Raw genomic sequence first — 16,433 nt, 5'->3', positions numbered from 1 at the left:
GACAGCTCAGCAATTAAACAGAGTCCTAGTTCCTCCTCAAGGGATACATAGAACTACAATCTGACACATACCTATGAGCTCTTCAGCAGAAACCAAGACGCCCCACCCAGGTGGAAGATGGTGAGTACATGCTGACCACAAGCACACAGACCCCATGCTGGTGGAAACTAGCAGGCTGATGATTAAGATAATCGAATATCACCCTGTTACTGCAATACTAAGTGATCAGAAGAAAGTCCACATGCTACTTATAGCCCCTATTGCCAGACAGCTTACTTCTTTAGGTCTGGTGCTCTGTCCAGTTCTTTCTGTATCATCTACCTATTCATCCATCCATCCATTCCTCCCCAACACAAATACTGAGGCCCTTCTATGTGCCAGCATGAATCTAGAGGCTTGGCAGAGAACGAGAGACCTGACCTCAGAGAGCTGGCATTCCAGGGAGAAGAAATGCCTAACACTGTGACTTCTGAAAAGTAAATATTCATTTTTCTTTTTGGTTAAATTGAATAATCTTTATTCAATTAGTTTAAACTAATTAGTATTAGTGCAGAACAATAAGAACTCAAGAAAAAACAGCTTACACATTATCCAAGGAAAGTCTCACCGCAGAACCTGAAGATCTACTGCAATCAAACAATTTGCTAATTTTAAACCACTCTGTTTTCCCCTATTCACTGTTGGCCAAGTGTACCAATAAGAAGCTTTAATATTATAATTTAAAATTTAATGAAACAGTTGGCTAACTTGGTGGCTCAGACAGTAAAAAAAAAATCCACCTGCAATGCAGGAGATGTGAGTTCCATCCCTGGGTCACGAAGATTCCCTGGAGAAGGAATGGCAACCTGCTCCAGTATTCTTGCCTGGAGAATTCCAGGGACAGAGGATCCTGGTGGGCTACAGTTCATGGAGTTGCAAAGGGTTGGACATAACTGAGCAACAAACAGTTTATAGAAGAACACAAATGGAGGGTCAAAAAGGCCATCAGAAATCATTTTGGCTTCATTTCTCAATTTGAAATGAAAAATCCTTGAGTCATCCAGGCAATTTAAAATCAAGCAAATAAAACCAAAGGGAACAATTCTTTTGTCTCAAGTGTGAATATCATGGTACCTGAAAAGCAGGAGGAGGACAGGAAGGGATAACACATAAAACCTAAGAATTCTAAGTCTAAGAGGAACGAGCTGCTCTTCAAATGTCTGGTGGCTGAGCGCCATCTGCTGGTGAGAAATTGAAGTTCAACTACAAAATGAAAAGCAATCCAATGATTACCATGTGTTATAAACAGCTCCTTGCTTTATAACACAGCGCAGTCTTGAAAGTATGTTTAGAAACAGAAAAAGGGAAAGTCAGCAATATGCTGAATATGGTTTTCCTTCATTTCTCTAATGTTTGAGTGTAGAGATTTCATACTTCTTTCATTTGACTTACTCCTCTGTAGCCTTTTAAAATACTATTTATAAATAGCATTTTAAATTTGTTTTCACTTGGTATTTCTTTGCTGTCTGGCTTTCAAGACTTTCCGAGGAGAGGAACTACCAGATTGCTGCTGCCAGATTGTGGACAGACTACACTGTACCACATCCACACGGTGGTAACTGGGAACCTTCACTGACTTGAGCAACGTGAGGCTGCAACGTCTTAAGATTTACTTAGATCTCAGGGTCTCTGGGTTGACTCTCTTGATCAACCATCCAAATCAATGCTAATGGTAATGAAGGATTATCTATTTGGCTAACAGGGGTTTTCCTTTCCTAACCCACGGAGAAAAAAAAAATAATTGGACTAAGTGACTACAGAGATGCCTTCAAGTGATAATCAGTCTTACAAGTACACACCTACCTGAAAAATCTCAAAGGACTACGCTGTCAAGCTTGAGACAATTTTAAGATAAAAAGAGTGCTATTGAAACATTCTACTTCACAAGTCCCACATTAGGACTTCCCTGGTACAGTGGTTAAGAATCCACCTGCCAAAGCAGAGGACACAGGTTCAATCCTTGGTCTGGGAAGATCTCACATGCTGCAGGGCAAGTAGGCATGTGCACAACAACTACTGAGCCCATGCTCTGCACCTGGAGAGAGCACTGTAACAAGAAGCCCACACGCTGCATCTAGACAGTAGCCCCCACTCGCTGCAACTAGTGAAAGCCTTCATGGTAATGACAACCCAGCACAGCCAAAAATAAATATAATTTAAAAAAATGAAGTCTGTAAAAAAAAAAAAAAAAAAGCTCCAAGACATATAAAAATTATCAATGTAAATACCCTTTGACCTTCTAAGAACTTAACTGGAGATTAAGGCTTTCACACTATGAAACCCTTTATGTATAAGGATATTTACCATTGCATTTATGTAACAGAAAAAAAAAGTACAGGTATTAAGTACATACATACATACACAATGTAATAGAGTGGAAACAACACACATATTAATTGGAGACTAATTCAATAAATTATGTAGCACATACAATGAAATATTATAAGGCTACAAAAATCAATGACAAGACTTCGTGTTGGTTTGGGAAGATCTCCAGTATATTTAGATGATAAAAGAACACTGTAGGATAATTTGTGTAGTATACGACCATTTGTGTAAAAGATGGGGGGAAATAAGAAAATATATCCTTATCAGTTGGCATATACTTAAGAGAACCCTGGAAAGATAGACCAAAGATTATTAACGCTGATATTTATCTTGCGGGTGGGACACAGAGGAAGGGAGGCTTCTCACTGAACATCGTTAAGTGCTTTTAAAACATCTCAGCTACATGAATATATGACTTAAGCAAGATACACCCTCCTTCCGCTCCTATGGCTGTTTGAAGTCTGGGAGCTTTTTTAAAAAATTATTTTTAAATGGAGGATAACTGCTTTACAATACTGTGTTGGTTTCTGCCATATATCAACATGAATCAGTCACAGGTATACGTATGTCTCCTCCCTCTTGAACCCCTCCTCCCACTCCCATCTGTCTGGGAACTTTCTACAAGCATCCTCAACCACAAGAAGAGGCAGTCTGAAGATAGACACAACAAAGACACAGCAGACTCTGGATCACCACTGGCTGTAGAATTAACCACCTCCCTCAATTCTCTAACTTGGAACTTACTATACGGAGCTACTTTTCCTTACGTAAGCAGTTTTGAGTAGAATCATCGGTTCCTCATGGCTGCTGCTGCTGCTAAGTTGCTTCAGTCACGTCCGACTCTGTGCAACCCCATAGACGGCAGCCCACCAGGTTCCCCCATCCCTGGGATTCTCCAGGCAAGAACACTGGAGTGGGTTGCCATTTCCTTCTCCAAGGCATGAAAGTGAAAAGTGAAAGTGAAGTCGCTCAGTCATCTCCAACTCTTTGCAACCCCATGGACTGTAGCCTACCAGGCTCCTCCGCCCATGGGATTTTCCAGGCAAGAGTACTGGAGTGGGTTTCTATTGCCTTTTCCCCTCATGGCTGAGGGCATCGTAATTGGGGTATCAGTGCCTGAGCAAAATCAGGCACCCCTTTGGCTGAAGGTAAGAACCACAAGCACCATCTTCTCCAGACCCTTCAGAGGCTTTACTTGGGCCGCCCCCTCTGACTGCTGCAGACACGACCTCCTCTTCTAGTTTCGTTGCACATACCCAATGGAGCTTAATTTCTCTGTCCTGTGTTTGTACCCTGCCCGAGTGAACCCTTTTAGAGCAAGTGTGACTGTACAAAAGGAGAACACACCCTACCAGGGTCCCCTCTCAGCCCACTCATGTGCCTTTATTAACTTCTGACTCTAATCTCTGCTAATTAAGTAGGCAGACTATGTCCCAAAGTTATTTATTTCTTCAGCAAGCCACCCAAGATAATCAGTGAGGTAGAGACAAGCAACGTGTTGCCTCAAGTCCCATTTCATTTTCTTGTGAGTCTAAACAAGACTACATTTCCCAGCCTCCCTTGCAGGCAGATCAGATCCATGTGACTGGTTACAGCCAATGGGATGACACGTAGGGGACAGCATATAAGAGGGGTGTGAGCCCTCTATACCTTCGCTCTTCTCCTCTCACAGTGAAAATGGAGGTCCTCTGTGAAAACAGCACAGCTGTAAGATGGGAAAACCTGCATCACAATTTGAAGGGAGCTGTCCCAGAGAACCACCAGATTTTATGAGGCAGGCAAAAAAACTTTTTCATCTGGTAATCCTGTGAGGGTCCCAGATTTTTTTAGTTACAGAACCCATGCTATTCTATTCTGGCTCAGTCAACCTTTCAATCAACAGAAATCTGCTGAGTGCCTACTATATACCAAAATCTGCTAAGTATCTACAAAAGATACAGGAAACACAAAGATTTTCATTAAGTGAGCAAGTATCTATTAAGCATTGTGTGAGATTTCAGTCCCCATCCTCAAGGTATTTAAAATTTAGATGGAGAAACAAAATATGCATTTGCAAAATAAATATTAAACCACATGACTTTCCTACCTAAATCATTTCCGCACTAATACTCCCTCAAAGCACAATATATTTTTCTGAACTTATTTTACTTATTTGAATGAATCTGTAATTCACGTCTGTCTCTCTCACTTAACTGTAGAGAGCTCAAAGGCAAAAACTAGATATTTTTTGTTGTTTGGAGCTTTATGCCACCACACTCCCTTTACCAGTGCTTGGCACGTTGTAGGCACTCAAAATTTTTCTATTTACCACACTTTCTTACTCTAAGTTTTTTTTCATTAAGTTACTGGAAATATTTAATATTCTTGACTGCATTTGATACCACCTTGGTTCAACTTGGACAGAATGTGGTCCACTGGAGGAGGGAATGGCAAACCACTTCAGTATTCTTCCCTTGAGAACCCCGTCAACAGTATCAAAAGCCAAAAAGACAGGATACTGAAAGAGGAACTCCCCAGGTCAGTAGGTGCCCAATATGCTACTGGAGATCAGTGGAGAAATAACTCCAGAAATAATGAATGGATGGAGCCAAAGCAAAAACAATACCCAGCTGTGGATGTGACTGGTGATAGACACAAGGTCCGATGCTGTAAAGAGCAATATTACATAAGAACCTGGAATGTTAGGTCCATGAATCAAGGCAAACTGGAAGTGGTCAAACAGGAGATGGCAAGAGTGAACATCGACATTTTAGGAATCAGCAAACTAAAATGGACTGGAATGGGTGAATTTAACTCAGATGACCATTATATCTACTACCACGGGCAGGAATCCCTTAGAAGAAATGGAGTAGCCATCATGGTCAACAAAAGAGGCCAAAATGCAGTCCTTGGATGCAACCTCAAAAACGACAGAATCATCTCTGTTCATTTCCAAGGCAAACCATTCAATATCACAGTAATCCAAGTCTATGCCCCGACCACTAACGCTGAAGAAGCTGAAATTGAATGGTTCTATGAAGACCTACAAGACCTTTTAGAACTAACACCCCCAAAAGATGTCCTTTTCATTATAGGGGACTAGAATGCAAAAGTAGGAAGTCAAGACATACCTGGAGTAACAGGCAAATTTGGCCTTGGAGTACGGAATGAAGCAGGGCAAAGGCTAATAGAGTTTTGCCAAGGGAACGCATTGGTCACATCAAACACCCTCTTCCAACAACACAAGAGAAGACTTTACACATGGACATCACCAGATGGTTAACACCAAAGACTGATTATATTATTTGCAGCCAAAGATGGAGAAGCTCTATACAGTCAGCAAAAACAAGACCAGGAGCTGACTGTGGCTCAGAGCATGAGCTCCTTATTGCCAAATTCAGACTTAAATTGAAGAAAGTAGGGAAACCCACTAGACCACTCAGGTATGACCTAAATCAAATCCCTTATGATTATACAGTGGAAGTGAGAAATAGATTTAAGGGACTAGATCTGATAGAGTGCCTGATGAACTATGGACTGAGGTTCATGACACTGTACAGGAGACAAGGATCAAGACCACCCCCATGGATAAGAAATGCAAAAAAGCAAAATGGCTGTCTGGGGAGGCCTTACAAATAGCTGTGAAAAGAAGAGAAGCGAAAAGCAAAGGAGAAAAGGAAAGCATCTGAATGCAGAGTTCCAAAGAATAGCAAGAAGAGATAAGAAAGCTTTCCTCAGTGATCAATGCAAAGAATACAGGAAAACAACAGAATGGGGAAGACTAGAGATCTCTTCAAGAAAATTAGAGATAAGAAGGGAACATTTCATGCAAAGATGGGCTCGATAAAGGACAGAAATGGTAGGGCCCTAACAGAAGCAGAAGATATTAAGAAGAGGTGGCAAGAATACACAGAAGAACTGTACAAAAAAGATCTTCATGACCAAGATAATCACGATGGTATGATCACTCACCTAGAGCCAGACATCCTGGAATGTGAAGTCAAGTGGGCCTTAGAAAGCATCACTATGAACAAAGCTAGTGGAGGTGATGGAATTCCAGCTGAGCTATTTCAAATCCTGGAAGATGATGCTGTGAAAGTGCTGCTCTCAATATGCCAGCAAATTTGGAAAACTCAGCAGTGGCCACCGGACTGGAAAAGGTCAGTTTTCATTCCAATCCCAAAGAAAGGCAATGCCAAAGAATGCACAAACTACCGCACAATTGCACTCATCTCACACGCTAGTAAAGTAATGCTCAAAATTCTCCAAGCCAGGCTTCAGCAATATGTGAACCGTGAACTTCCCGATGTTCAAGCTGGATTTAGAAAAGGCAGAGGAACCAGAGATCGAATTGCCAACATCCGCTGGATCATCAAAAAAGCAAGAGAGTTCCAGAAAAACATCTATTTCTGCTTTATTGACTATGCCAAAGCCTTTGACTGTGTGGATCACAATAAACTGTGGAAAATTCTGCAAGAGATGGGAATGCCAGACCACCTGATCTGCCTCTTGAGAAGCCTATATGCAGGTCAGGAAGCAACAGTTAGAACTGGACATGGAACAACAGACTGGTTCCAAATAGGAAAAGGAGCATGTCAAAGCTGTATATAATCACCCTGCTTATTTAACTTATGTGCAGAGTACATCATAAGAAACGCTGGGCTGGATGAAGCACAAGCTGGAATCAAGATTGCCAGGAGAAATATCAATAACCTCAGATATGCAGATGACACCACCTTAATGGCAGAAAGTGAACAGGAACTAAAAAGCCTCTTGATGAAAGTGAGAGAGGAGAGTGAAAAAGTTGGTTTAAAGTTTAACATTCAGAAAACGAAGATCATGGCATCTGGTCCCATCACTTCATGGGAAATAGATGGGGAAACAGTGTCAGACTTTATTTTTTTGGGCTCCAAAATCACTGAAGATTGTGATTGCAGCCATGAAATTAAAAGACGCTTACTCCTTGGAAGAAAAGTTATGACCAACCTAGATAGCATATTGAAAAGCAGAGACGTTACTTTGCCAACAAAGGTCTGTCTAGTCAAGGCTATGGTTTTTCCAGTGGTCATGCATGGATGTGAGAGTTGGACTGTGAAGAAGGCTGAGCACCGAAGAATTGATGCTTTTGAACTGTGGTGTTGGAGAAGACTCTTGAGAGTCTCCTGGACTGCAAGGAGATCCAACCAGTCCATTCTGAAGGAGATCAGTCCTGGGTGTTCTTTGGAAGGACTGATGCTAAAGCTGAAACTCCAGTACTTTGGCCACCTCATGCAAAGAGTTGACTCATTGGAAAAGACCCGGATCCTAGGAGGGATTGGGGGCAGGAGAAAAAGGGGACGACAGAGGATGAGATGGCTGGATGGCATCACCGACTCGATGGACGTGAGTCTGAATGAACTCCGGGAGTTGGTGATGGACAGGGAGGCCTGGCGTGCTGCGATTCATGGGGTTGCAAAGAGTCGGACACGACCAAGCGACTGAACTAAACTGGTTCAACTATCCTTGGGTTCTCTGAAATACAGAGAAAAGCATATCTTTACTGATTTCAGCACATCCTTTACATGTCAGATGACCTAGGAAGTTAGTGTATTTCTGGGACATAAGTAAAAGAGATAAATAATTATGGCTTATCCATTGTCTCGCAGGTAATGATGCAGTTGTTTATTCCTCAGCCATTTCCTACTTCTGGAAGAGTAGGCTGGTCATTTGTTCATAACTTCAAGCAATAGAGAGTATAAATTAATAGTTTTTAGGAAATCTCAATACTATCAAGTAGAAATCATCCTTCTTATAAACCAAGTTTTAAATCGAAAGAAAACATGCAATGATCTAAAATGGTAGAGGGGGAGCACTTTTAATGGAATATTTAAAGTCAATTTTCCCTCTGTCTTCCTTGGCTGCCAATATAGTGCTATGAAATATAAATTCGAAGGATCATACTTTATTTTAAAAAAGCAGCCCCAAGAAAAAGTAAATATATGAAATTAAATGTAAAGCTTACACTCTAAGAAAATGTGAATATTTCATTATCATCTTCTATTCTTTGATTTTAACAGTTGGTCTGCTTGTTAATATAGCAGTCCTGATCCATAACTACCATCTCAACTTCTAAATAACTTCCTATTTCCTATAATCCTCCATATAGTTGGTGGTGTGAAGATTAAAGCTTAGCCAATTAGCCACCCACTACAGCCTAGTTAATCACATAATCTTTGAGATGGTCAGGGAGCAGTGGAGTATGCAATGATTTTTCTTTTTTCCTCTCTCTTTACAAAGACTTAACTAATTGTGAGACTTAGCGATGCTCTCGAATAGAAAGGGCAGTTGGGTTTTCAATCAGAAGCTGTGTCACCCCTTTATAAAGTTAGGGCTTATCTTCTACAAGACATTGTTACACAGAGACTTCTTTAACAAGTTTCCAAATACCCTCAATTAGTCAACCATTGCTTATTTAGACCTGAGTCTCACATCAAGGCTTACTGCGTGAGAATAATGATCAGTAATCTGTAAGGTAAAAACTCAGATTCTGTCACATGACAGCTACACATTCAATTACGGGATTGTTACATTCGTGTCTGTTTAAGGGAAATGCTAATCTGAACTGAAGTTTGACAATACTCTCCTCTCCTTAATAAGGCCACATATGAGGAGGAAGAGCAAAGGGGAGGAGAGGGAGGGGAGAAGGACCCCAGGAAATGAAGGATGGGGAAGAGAAAGACAGAGCGCAAAGGTCTGGGGTGAGGGAGGAGGAGGACACTAAGGAAGCAGGAGAGGAAGATGGAAGAGCCCAGGAGGACAGAGAGGCTCAACCAGTTCTCAGGGAGTCCTGGCTGGGTCAACTCTGGCAATGTTGCCGCCAGTTACGATGGGGCTCTGAACGCCCAATGAGCAGATCACCGCCAGTTCTCCAACAGTACATGCTTGGTGACAGTCTAGCACAAATGACAAAAGGTGCCAGAGAGAGTAGGTCCAGAACATTTTCAAGTTCGGATGAGGCTTTCTGCTGTCTGTGAGTCGTGACCTAAAGGAAAGACATGAGCCCCCCACCTCCCTATCCCCTGGTGACAAGGCAACCCACGTTGATATCAAGAATGGCAGAAGCCATCAAAAATGCTGGAGGAATCCAGAGATTAGAGAAGCAACCAAAGATGCTGGAGGAGCCCAGAACTAGGAACTGACCTACAGGAGGACTGAAGAAACCTCTGTGAGTCACTGGGGACATCAGAGCAGGGGGGACAATGAGGTGTCTCCAGGGACAGAGCTGAAAGGTCCCTGATGAGGTCTCAAAAATGACTGGACAGCCAGGAAGCAGGAGAGCAAGGTTGAACCAGGAACCCAAACTGGTCACCTTTACAACTGAATTCAGACCCTCAGAAGGACAGATCCAAGCAAAAGAGTTATTCAGGCATGGGAAGCTGGGGAAGAAAGTGGGGATTCAGGGGTGTTGGTCACTCAGTCGTGTCCTACTCTGCGATCCCCATGGACTGTAATCTGCCAGGCTCCTCTGTCCATGGAATTCTCCATGCAAGAATACTGGAGTGGGGTGCCATTTCCTTCTCCAGGGGATCTTCCTGACCCAGAGATTCAGGGGGTAGGGGAAAAAGGCAAAAATAACACTCAGGTATGGGCAGGTGAATGAAATCAAAGACTGGAAACTCTGGCCTCAAATCTGAGACAATCTGCTTCCAGCAACCTACTTGACCTTAACCAGTGTTAAGTGTTGTGTTCATGCACTCACTCACCCACACACGTACTATCAAACTCTGAAACTGATTAGCCTTAGGATCTAGTGCAAGTTACTTGACCCCTCTGAGCCTCAGTTTCTCTTCTATAAGGTGGGATGTTATAAAGATCTCCTAAGCATAGGCACCTATAGCTTGGCACAGGGCCTGGCGTGGAGAAAACACGCAGCAGCTGCTAGCTACCAGTGCTCATCAGACCCCAGGAGGGAAAGAAATGGTTTCAGTGGTTTCTAACTGTTCTCACCTCCACCGGAGCTCCCCCCAGACTACTCACTCATTCAGACTCTGCAAGTATATTGTCTGGACACTATTTTTTTCTTTAAAAAAAATTTTTTATAAGCCTTGTGGATGATTGAGTGCCATAATTAAGAACAAGTGATATAAACCAGTATTTGAGCTGGAAGGGGCATTCAAACCAAACTGAGGATCTTGTTAAAATACAGATTCCACTCAGGAGGGCAAAGGTGGGGTCTGAGACCCTGCATTTCTAAGAGCACCCAGGTGAAGATGACCCGACTCGCGAGCGAACAGTGCTTTAAATAGCAAAGAAAGATTATCACAGGAGAGAAGAGGAGTGACCAAAAACGAAAAAAGAGAAGGAGGTGACAAGTGATAAAAGAAATTCTTATATACTGAGATTTAGGGAAGTCATTCTGGCCTACAGATTTTCACGGGGGAGGAAAAAGATGAGTTAACTTGAATTTTATGCTAAAACAGCTTGCTTGTGGCTGATCTAACACCCATTGTACATCTGCTCTATTTATTACAGAAAAGGGCACACTGACCTGAAGTAAAGAATGTCCATGTTAAAAATAAAGATGCTATGCCCCTCTTCCTGGGATGCCAATGATGGGATAAGCGACTCCCTTCCCAGGTGCCAAGGCCATGCTGACTCCCTGTGTATGTTCTGGTCTTTTTATTTTTTTTTTAAACCTTGAAGAAATGTACCCCTGATTCGTTTAGTGTTCTTTGTTCTTGTAAGATATAAAACTGTGCTAAAAAAAAACAAACAAAAACCCTGCATCTCTGGAGAGTTTCTCAGAGTAACCTGGGAAGATGGCTTGGGGGCTAATCCTCAGTTTGGCTCAAATGAAACTTTTCTACTCTTATTACTGTTTATTATTTTTGTCAACAAGGGAGAGAGGAACCAAAAATCAACCATACATCCCCCTACCCCAGACCTAAGGCCTAAACTGGCCCCTCGACATCATTAAATGACAGTGAAGAGAAGCAGAACCTGACACACGGAAGGCTTTCGCCACACAGTCACCTCCACGACAGAGGAGGAAGATTTCCATGTCTTCTCCTCCCACCATCACCTCTCTCTACCGGGCGCTTCCTCACCCAGGAAACTTGCTCCCTCGCCATGATACTTTGAGTTCGTTTCTGAACTTCAAGGTAAAGGCCCACGCCCGCAGACGGTACTCTCTCCTCACCTTGCAAGACCTCCTCGCTCATGGGTTCTTTTTCACCAACCCTGAATCACCGCTTTCATCCTCAAACTTCTACTCCTACATCTGCCCGAGAAGGCTCGGGCACCATGATGGATCAGCCCCATTCACTGGAGGCCTCCCCGTCCGTTTACAAACCCTGCCCAGCACCCAACTCCTCCTTCCCTGACTTTAGGCCTTTAGGTCAAAGAAACAACTCTAAGATTTCCTCTAGCTTCCTGGAATTTCATCACTTCGTCTCTACAAACCTTGAATCTCAAGCTTCTGAGAAGACTGGAACGGACAAGAAGCTGCTCCATCCTCTTCCGGTCACCCTTTGGCAGTGATTCTCCAGCCTCTGACTGCAGACCAGAGTCACCTGCGACCACTCTAGGACCACGCCCTCCAAGCCCCACCCCACCCCATTAAAATAAAAAAACCAACCATTGCCCTTGGGAAGCCATATTATTCCTAACCAGGAACAAGCTGCCGCCCCCACAATGAAGACCCCATCCCTCGTGCGGAAGGAGGGGAGAGGCAGGTTTCATCCTGATCTCATTTGTGCTGGGTCCCTTAATGTGGTGAAGGGGGTTCTAGAGGCAGCCGGGGAGGCCAGTTCTAAAGATATCACAGTTTATACTTTATGAACCTCAACCCGGAAAGCTGGACCCCTCCTCTGAGTCTTCCACCGGAGTTGGGTGCAGAGCAGCCGACAAACTCCGTCAAGTGTGAATCACGCTCTGGCAAAGATCAGAGAAGAAGCCAAGGGCCCCCACTCCTCTAGTCCTGTAAGCCATAGACTACACAGTCTTTAGGACACATTTCTACAAGTCAATTAAAAAAAAACCACATCATTCTCCAACACAGATAAAAACATGACGTCCAGAGTTTAAAAGGCAGCTAACACAGCAAAAGTTCAACCAGGGAATGAAGAGACATTTTCTGACTTCGTCTGTATTCTATCCAAATAACCATCTTCCAAAATGGGATTCAGCTGAATGTGCCTGGTTTACTCAAACGCAGAAACTTAATGAAAACCATGCTGAACAGAAAATGACAGTCAAACACTACAAATGAGCAGACAGGATGTATTTTACCAGATGAAGAAATCAAGCCCTTCGGAAAACAACTGTAATCGCTGCAAGTAAGTTTCGCCCGCTGCTCAATCCCTGTAAAGGAAAGCATCATACCTGATAAGATCGGGTTCTGCACCCTCGTTCTTAAAGGAGGCCAGAAGTAGTCTCTCTCGAGTTACAAGATCATCCAAGAGGTTCTGTCTTCGGTCTCCTTCGAGCTGTGTTCTGCAGGCGACTCGTTAAGGTCCAAGAGTAGATGAATTACCTCATTTGATCTATTACGTTATTAACCAAGCTCTCCAAGTTAGAGGGGGCTGTTACAGACTTGAATCAACCCTACCCCGAAGAGTCCTGAGCCAGCGCTCTCCTGCTCTGATCTCAGCCTTCACTGACCCTTCCAGTAAAGGACCTGGACAGAACCATGGCAGAGGACTTACAAACACTGAACCAGACCCACCATGTGAGATCATTCACTGAGAAATACAGTTGGTAAAAACGATTTTCTTCCCAGTGGCCAACCCTGAAATGTTCTTCTCTACAGCACACTGTGGCTCAGGGAATCCTTAAGTTCTGAGTGCTGGTCACAGTGGTCAAGGGTTTTTCCTAGACATTAATACCTAAGATACTTTGTTAAAAAGGAAAAAAAGAAAAAAAAAAGTTTTGTTGCCTTCTTTCATATTATTAACACCTGTTAATGCATCTACAATATATGTTGTAAAGTGCTACTTCATATAGATTTGCTCTAAAAAAAAGCTGTTACCATCAGCTCACTAAATACTTTGCATGATCTTTAATAATTCTAAACAAAATTACAAAGAAATAACCATATTCTAATGTGTTAATCTATGATCTGTGCTAGACTAGGGGTCCAAAAGCCTACTCGTTCTGTTTTGATCATTATCCATGGTCTTGACCAGTTACTTCAGTGTTTTGGATCTGTTTCTTCAGATGTCCCCCAGGTAATCTCTCATACCTTTCCCAACACAACTCATGGCCATGGTTTTCCCAGTTCCAGTTAAAGAATGGGACTACTGCTTTGCATTTATGGATTTATAGACACTTCTCCTTTCAAGAGGGATATTAAATCCTGCATTTAGGCCCCAAAAGTTTGAGAACTTGGCAGAATATAGTAGTTTTCCCTGGGTGGGAAAACCACGGCCCAGTGAATCTACTTTTGTTGATAATTTTGAATAGAAAGAGCTGGATAGCTAGCAAAAAAAGCAAATAAGCCCATAAAAAAATGTTCCCCGGTAACAGATATTAGCTAGAAAAATCATAAATCCCCCCTAAACCAATGTAACTAAGCAGTGTTATTGACTCTGGACATTTATAAAATAATAATGGATACATTCTCTCAACATTCCAGAACGCCCGATTTCCTGAGAAAAATGACTACTATGGCTTTTCCATCTCCTACTTGACTACGGGCACTAAGAGCCCATCTTGGAAACAGTGAAGCAGCAACTGTAACCAAGAAACAGTGAGCAAGTCCTTCCTCTGTGCTAATAAAAGGGCCGAATATTAGCCTTCTGATCAGTGCAACATCAACAATGAAGACAGTGTGCTTCAAATCAGTGGTAAATTGTCAATAAAGCAGAAGCGGCCCCTGAGAACGGAAGGAGGGGTGGGGAGGAGAAGGGACAGAAGCTGTGACATAAATTATACAGGACAAAACAGGAATTTTAATTGTGGAAATTACTAATTATATCACAGTGCTGATTAGCCTTGTCTTCCATTCTATGCTCAACCTACCCTGGCAACCTGTGGTTTTGCTGGGATTTCAGTTATCCAATCCTCCAAGTGAGCATAAACTCAACGATAATCCAATATTACAATTAAGCAGATTACAGATCTAACTGGCTCAGGGGTTTAAACATAAGAAATAAAATTACAGAAGTATCATTAGAAAACGCCTTTGGAGAACTTTCTAATACTCTAGAGTAAGGAAAATCTTCCTAGTTGAGAATGTCAACCCAGAGGTCATGAAGGAAACTATAAATCTGGATAAAAATTGTAACTATCTGCAAAATAAAAGTACAAGTGGCAAATTAATAGTGGCAAATTTTAAAACGGCAAAGGATATAACAGGGCATTGGAAAAAAAAAACAAGAATTATTCTAATAAACTGAAAAAAAATGCAGCTTTACATTAGTGAAAGAAATACAAATCGAAACATACTGTCATTTTTGCCAGCCAGATAAGAAACCATGACAGAAGGCTCTGGAAAGGGCTGAGGAACCAAGCACTCTCAGACATCCTAGGTGGGAATGGAGATGGGTTCAACCAGTTGCCCGACTGTCTTCTACATACCTAACAGAATTTAAAAGGCACATTCTTTTAACAGGAATTTCTCCTACAGATACATTCACAAGACTACACAAAGATGTAGGAGCAGGGAATTCCCTAGTGATCCAGTGGCTAGGACTCCACACTTTCAGTGCCCAAGGTCTGGATTCAATCCCTGGTTGGGGAACTAAGATCCCACAAGTCATCACTTAGTGCAGCCAAAAAAAAAAAAAAAAGATATTCAATGCAGCATTATTTATAACAGCCAAATACTGGAAACATTCTAAGGTTTGTTAATAAGGAAATAGCACACCTCGGCAATGGCATGTTTTGTAGCCTCCTTCCCCAAAAACAGAGAGAATAGGAAAGCCCTGTATGTGTTGATGATAATGAAAATTAACATTTATGAGCACTTACTAAGTGCTACATAAATTATTTGATATGGAACAATCTCCAAAATAAAGTGTTAGACAAAAACAAAAAACAGCAAAGAGCTAAATAGTGAATAGTATGCTCCCACTGCATGCATTAAAAACACATGTTGGTATACACACAGAAAATTTCTCAAAGGATATAGAAACAATTGCCTCTAAGGAAAGGGAACCGGGGACTCAGGGTGTAAGGGAGACTTCCTATCTACTGGGTATTGTTTTGGACTGTTTGACTCTATTAAATGCTAACAAAAAGTTTCAGAATGAAACATATGATCCTTCTGTAGTCAAAAGCATTTTATACTTACATGTACACATATCTGTTCATGCCTAGAAAAGTCTGTGATAACAGGAACCAACCACCAACACTGTTAACTGTGGAAGAATGAGCTAGAACAGGATGGGGATGTGGAAGTGAGAGAAGAGTAAACAATTAACAACAGAAAATGTATGGGTAGAGGGACTTCCCTCGTGATTCCTGTGGCTGAGAATCTGCCTCGCAATGCAGGGGATTCAGGTTTGAGCCCTGGTTGGGGAATTAAGATCCCACATGCTGAAACTACCGAAGCCTGTGTGCTGAGCCCATGGACCACAACTAAGATCCAACAGAGCCAAATGATATTGGAAAAAAAGGAAATTGACAGGTGGAAAGTACCTTTTATAGAAAAAGTAAAGGCAAGTTTTAAAATTTAGCAGACACTGAATTTAAACTATTAATTAACCAACAAAGGACATCAATTTTAAGAGCAGTAAAACTTGGTGATTATGTTTTGAAGAGGAGGGGTAACTGGAGAACAGAATCACAGACAGTTGATGCTGGGACAGGTAAGTCGAATCTCCTGTTCACCCGACCGGAAACCATGGCAACAGTGGGTGAGAGCCCAGCTCTTTCTCACCACCTCGCATGCGGCTTCTCTACCCTGAGGCCCCCAGTACTGCTCACTTAACTTTGCCACTTCTTAGCATCCTGTTAATAACAATACTGATAATATTAATTCAGAATATTCCAGAGATCCCCTGTAAATCTGGAACACCTGGAAAACTAACCAATCAGGAACACTCACTCTACCTCCTGGTTTTGTTTTTATTTTAATCTATTGAGTGAACAGAGCATAAGGAAAT

The 16,433-nt window shown here is 42.1% G+C and overlaps 1 protein-coding gene across 9 annotated transcripts in view; it reads right to left on the bottom strand.

Moving 5' to 3' along the window:
- Positions 1-16,433, bottom strand: part of STX8 (syntaxin 8) — a 209,305-nt gene that overhangs the window by 164,723 nt on the left and 28,149 nt on the right. For all 9 annotated transcript variants that reach the window (XM_045164846.1, XM_045164852.1, XM_045164849.1 and 6 more), the window contains one exon: positions 12,709-12,819. In XM_045164846.1, coding sequence (XP_045020781.1) covers positions 12,709-12,819 — 111 coding nt within the window. The remainder of the gene's footprint in view (positions 1-12,708; positions 12,820-16,433) is intronic.

The sequence above is a fragment of the Bubalus bubalis genome, chromosome 3, assembly GCF_019923935.1.
Source record: "Bubalus bubalis isolate 160015118507 breed Murrah chromosome 3, NDDB_SH_1, whole genome shotgun sequence".
Classification (NCBI taxonomy): Eukaryota; Metazoa; Chordata; class Mammalia; order Artiodactyla; family Bovidae; genus Bubalus; species Bubalus bubalis.
Note: the sequence above shows the minus strand (reverse complement) of the source record. Positions and strands in the feature narration are given on the sequence as shown.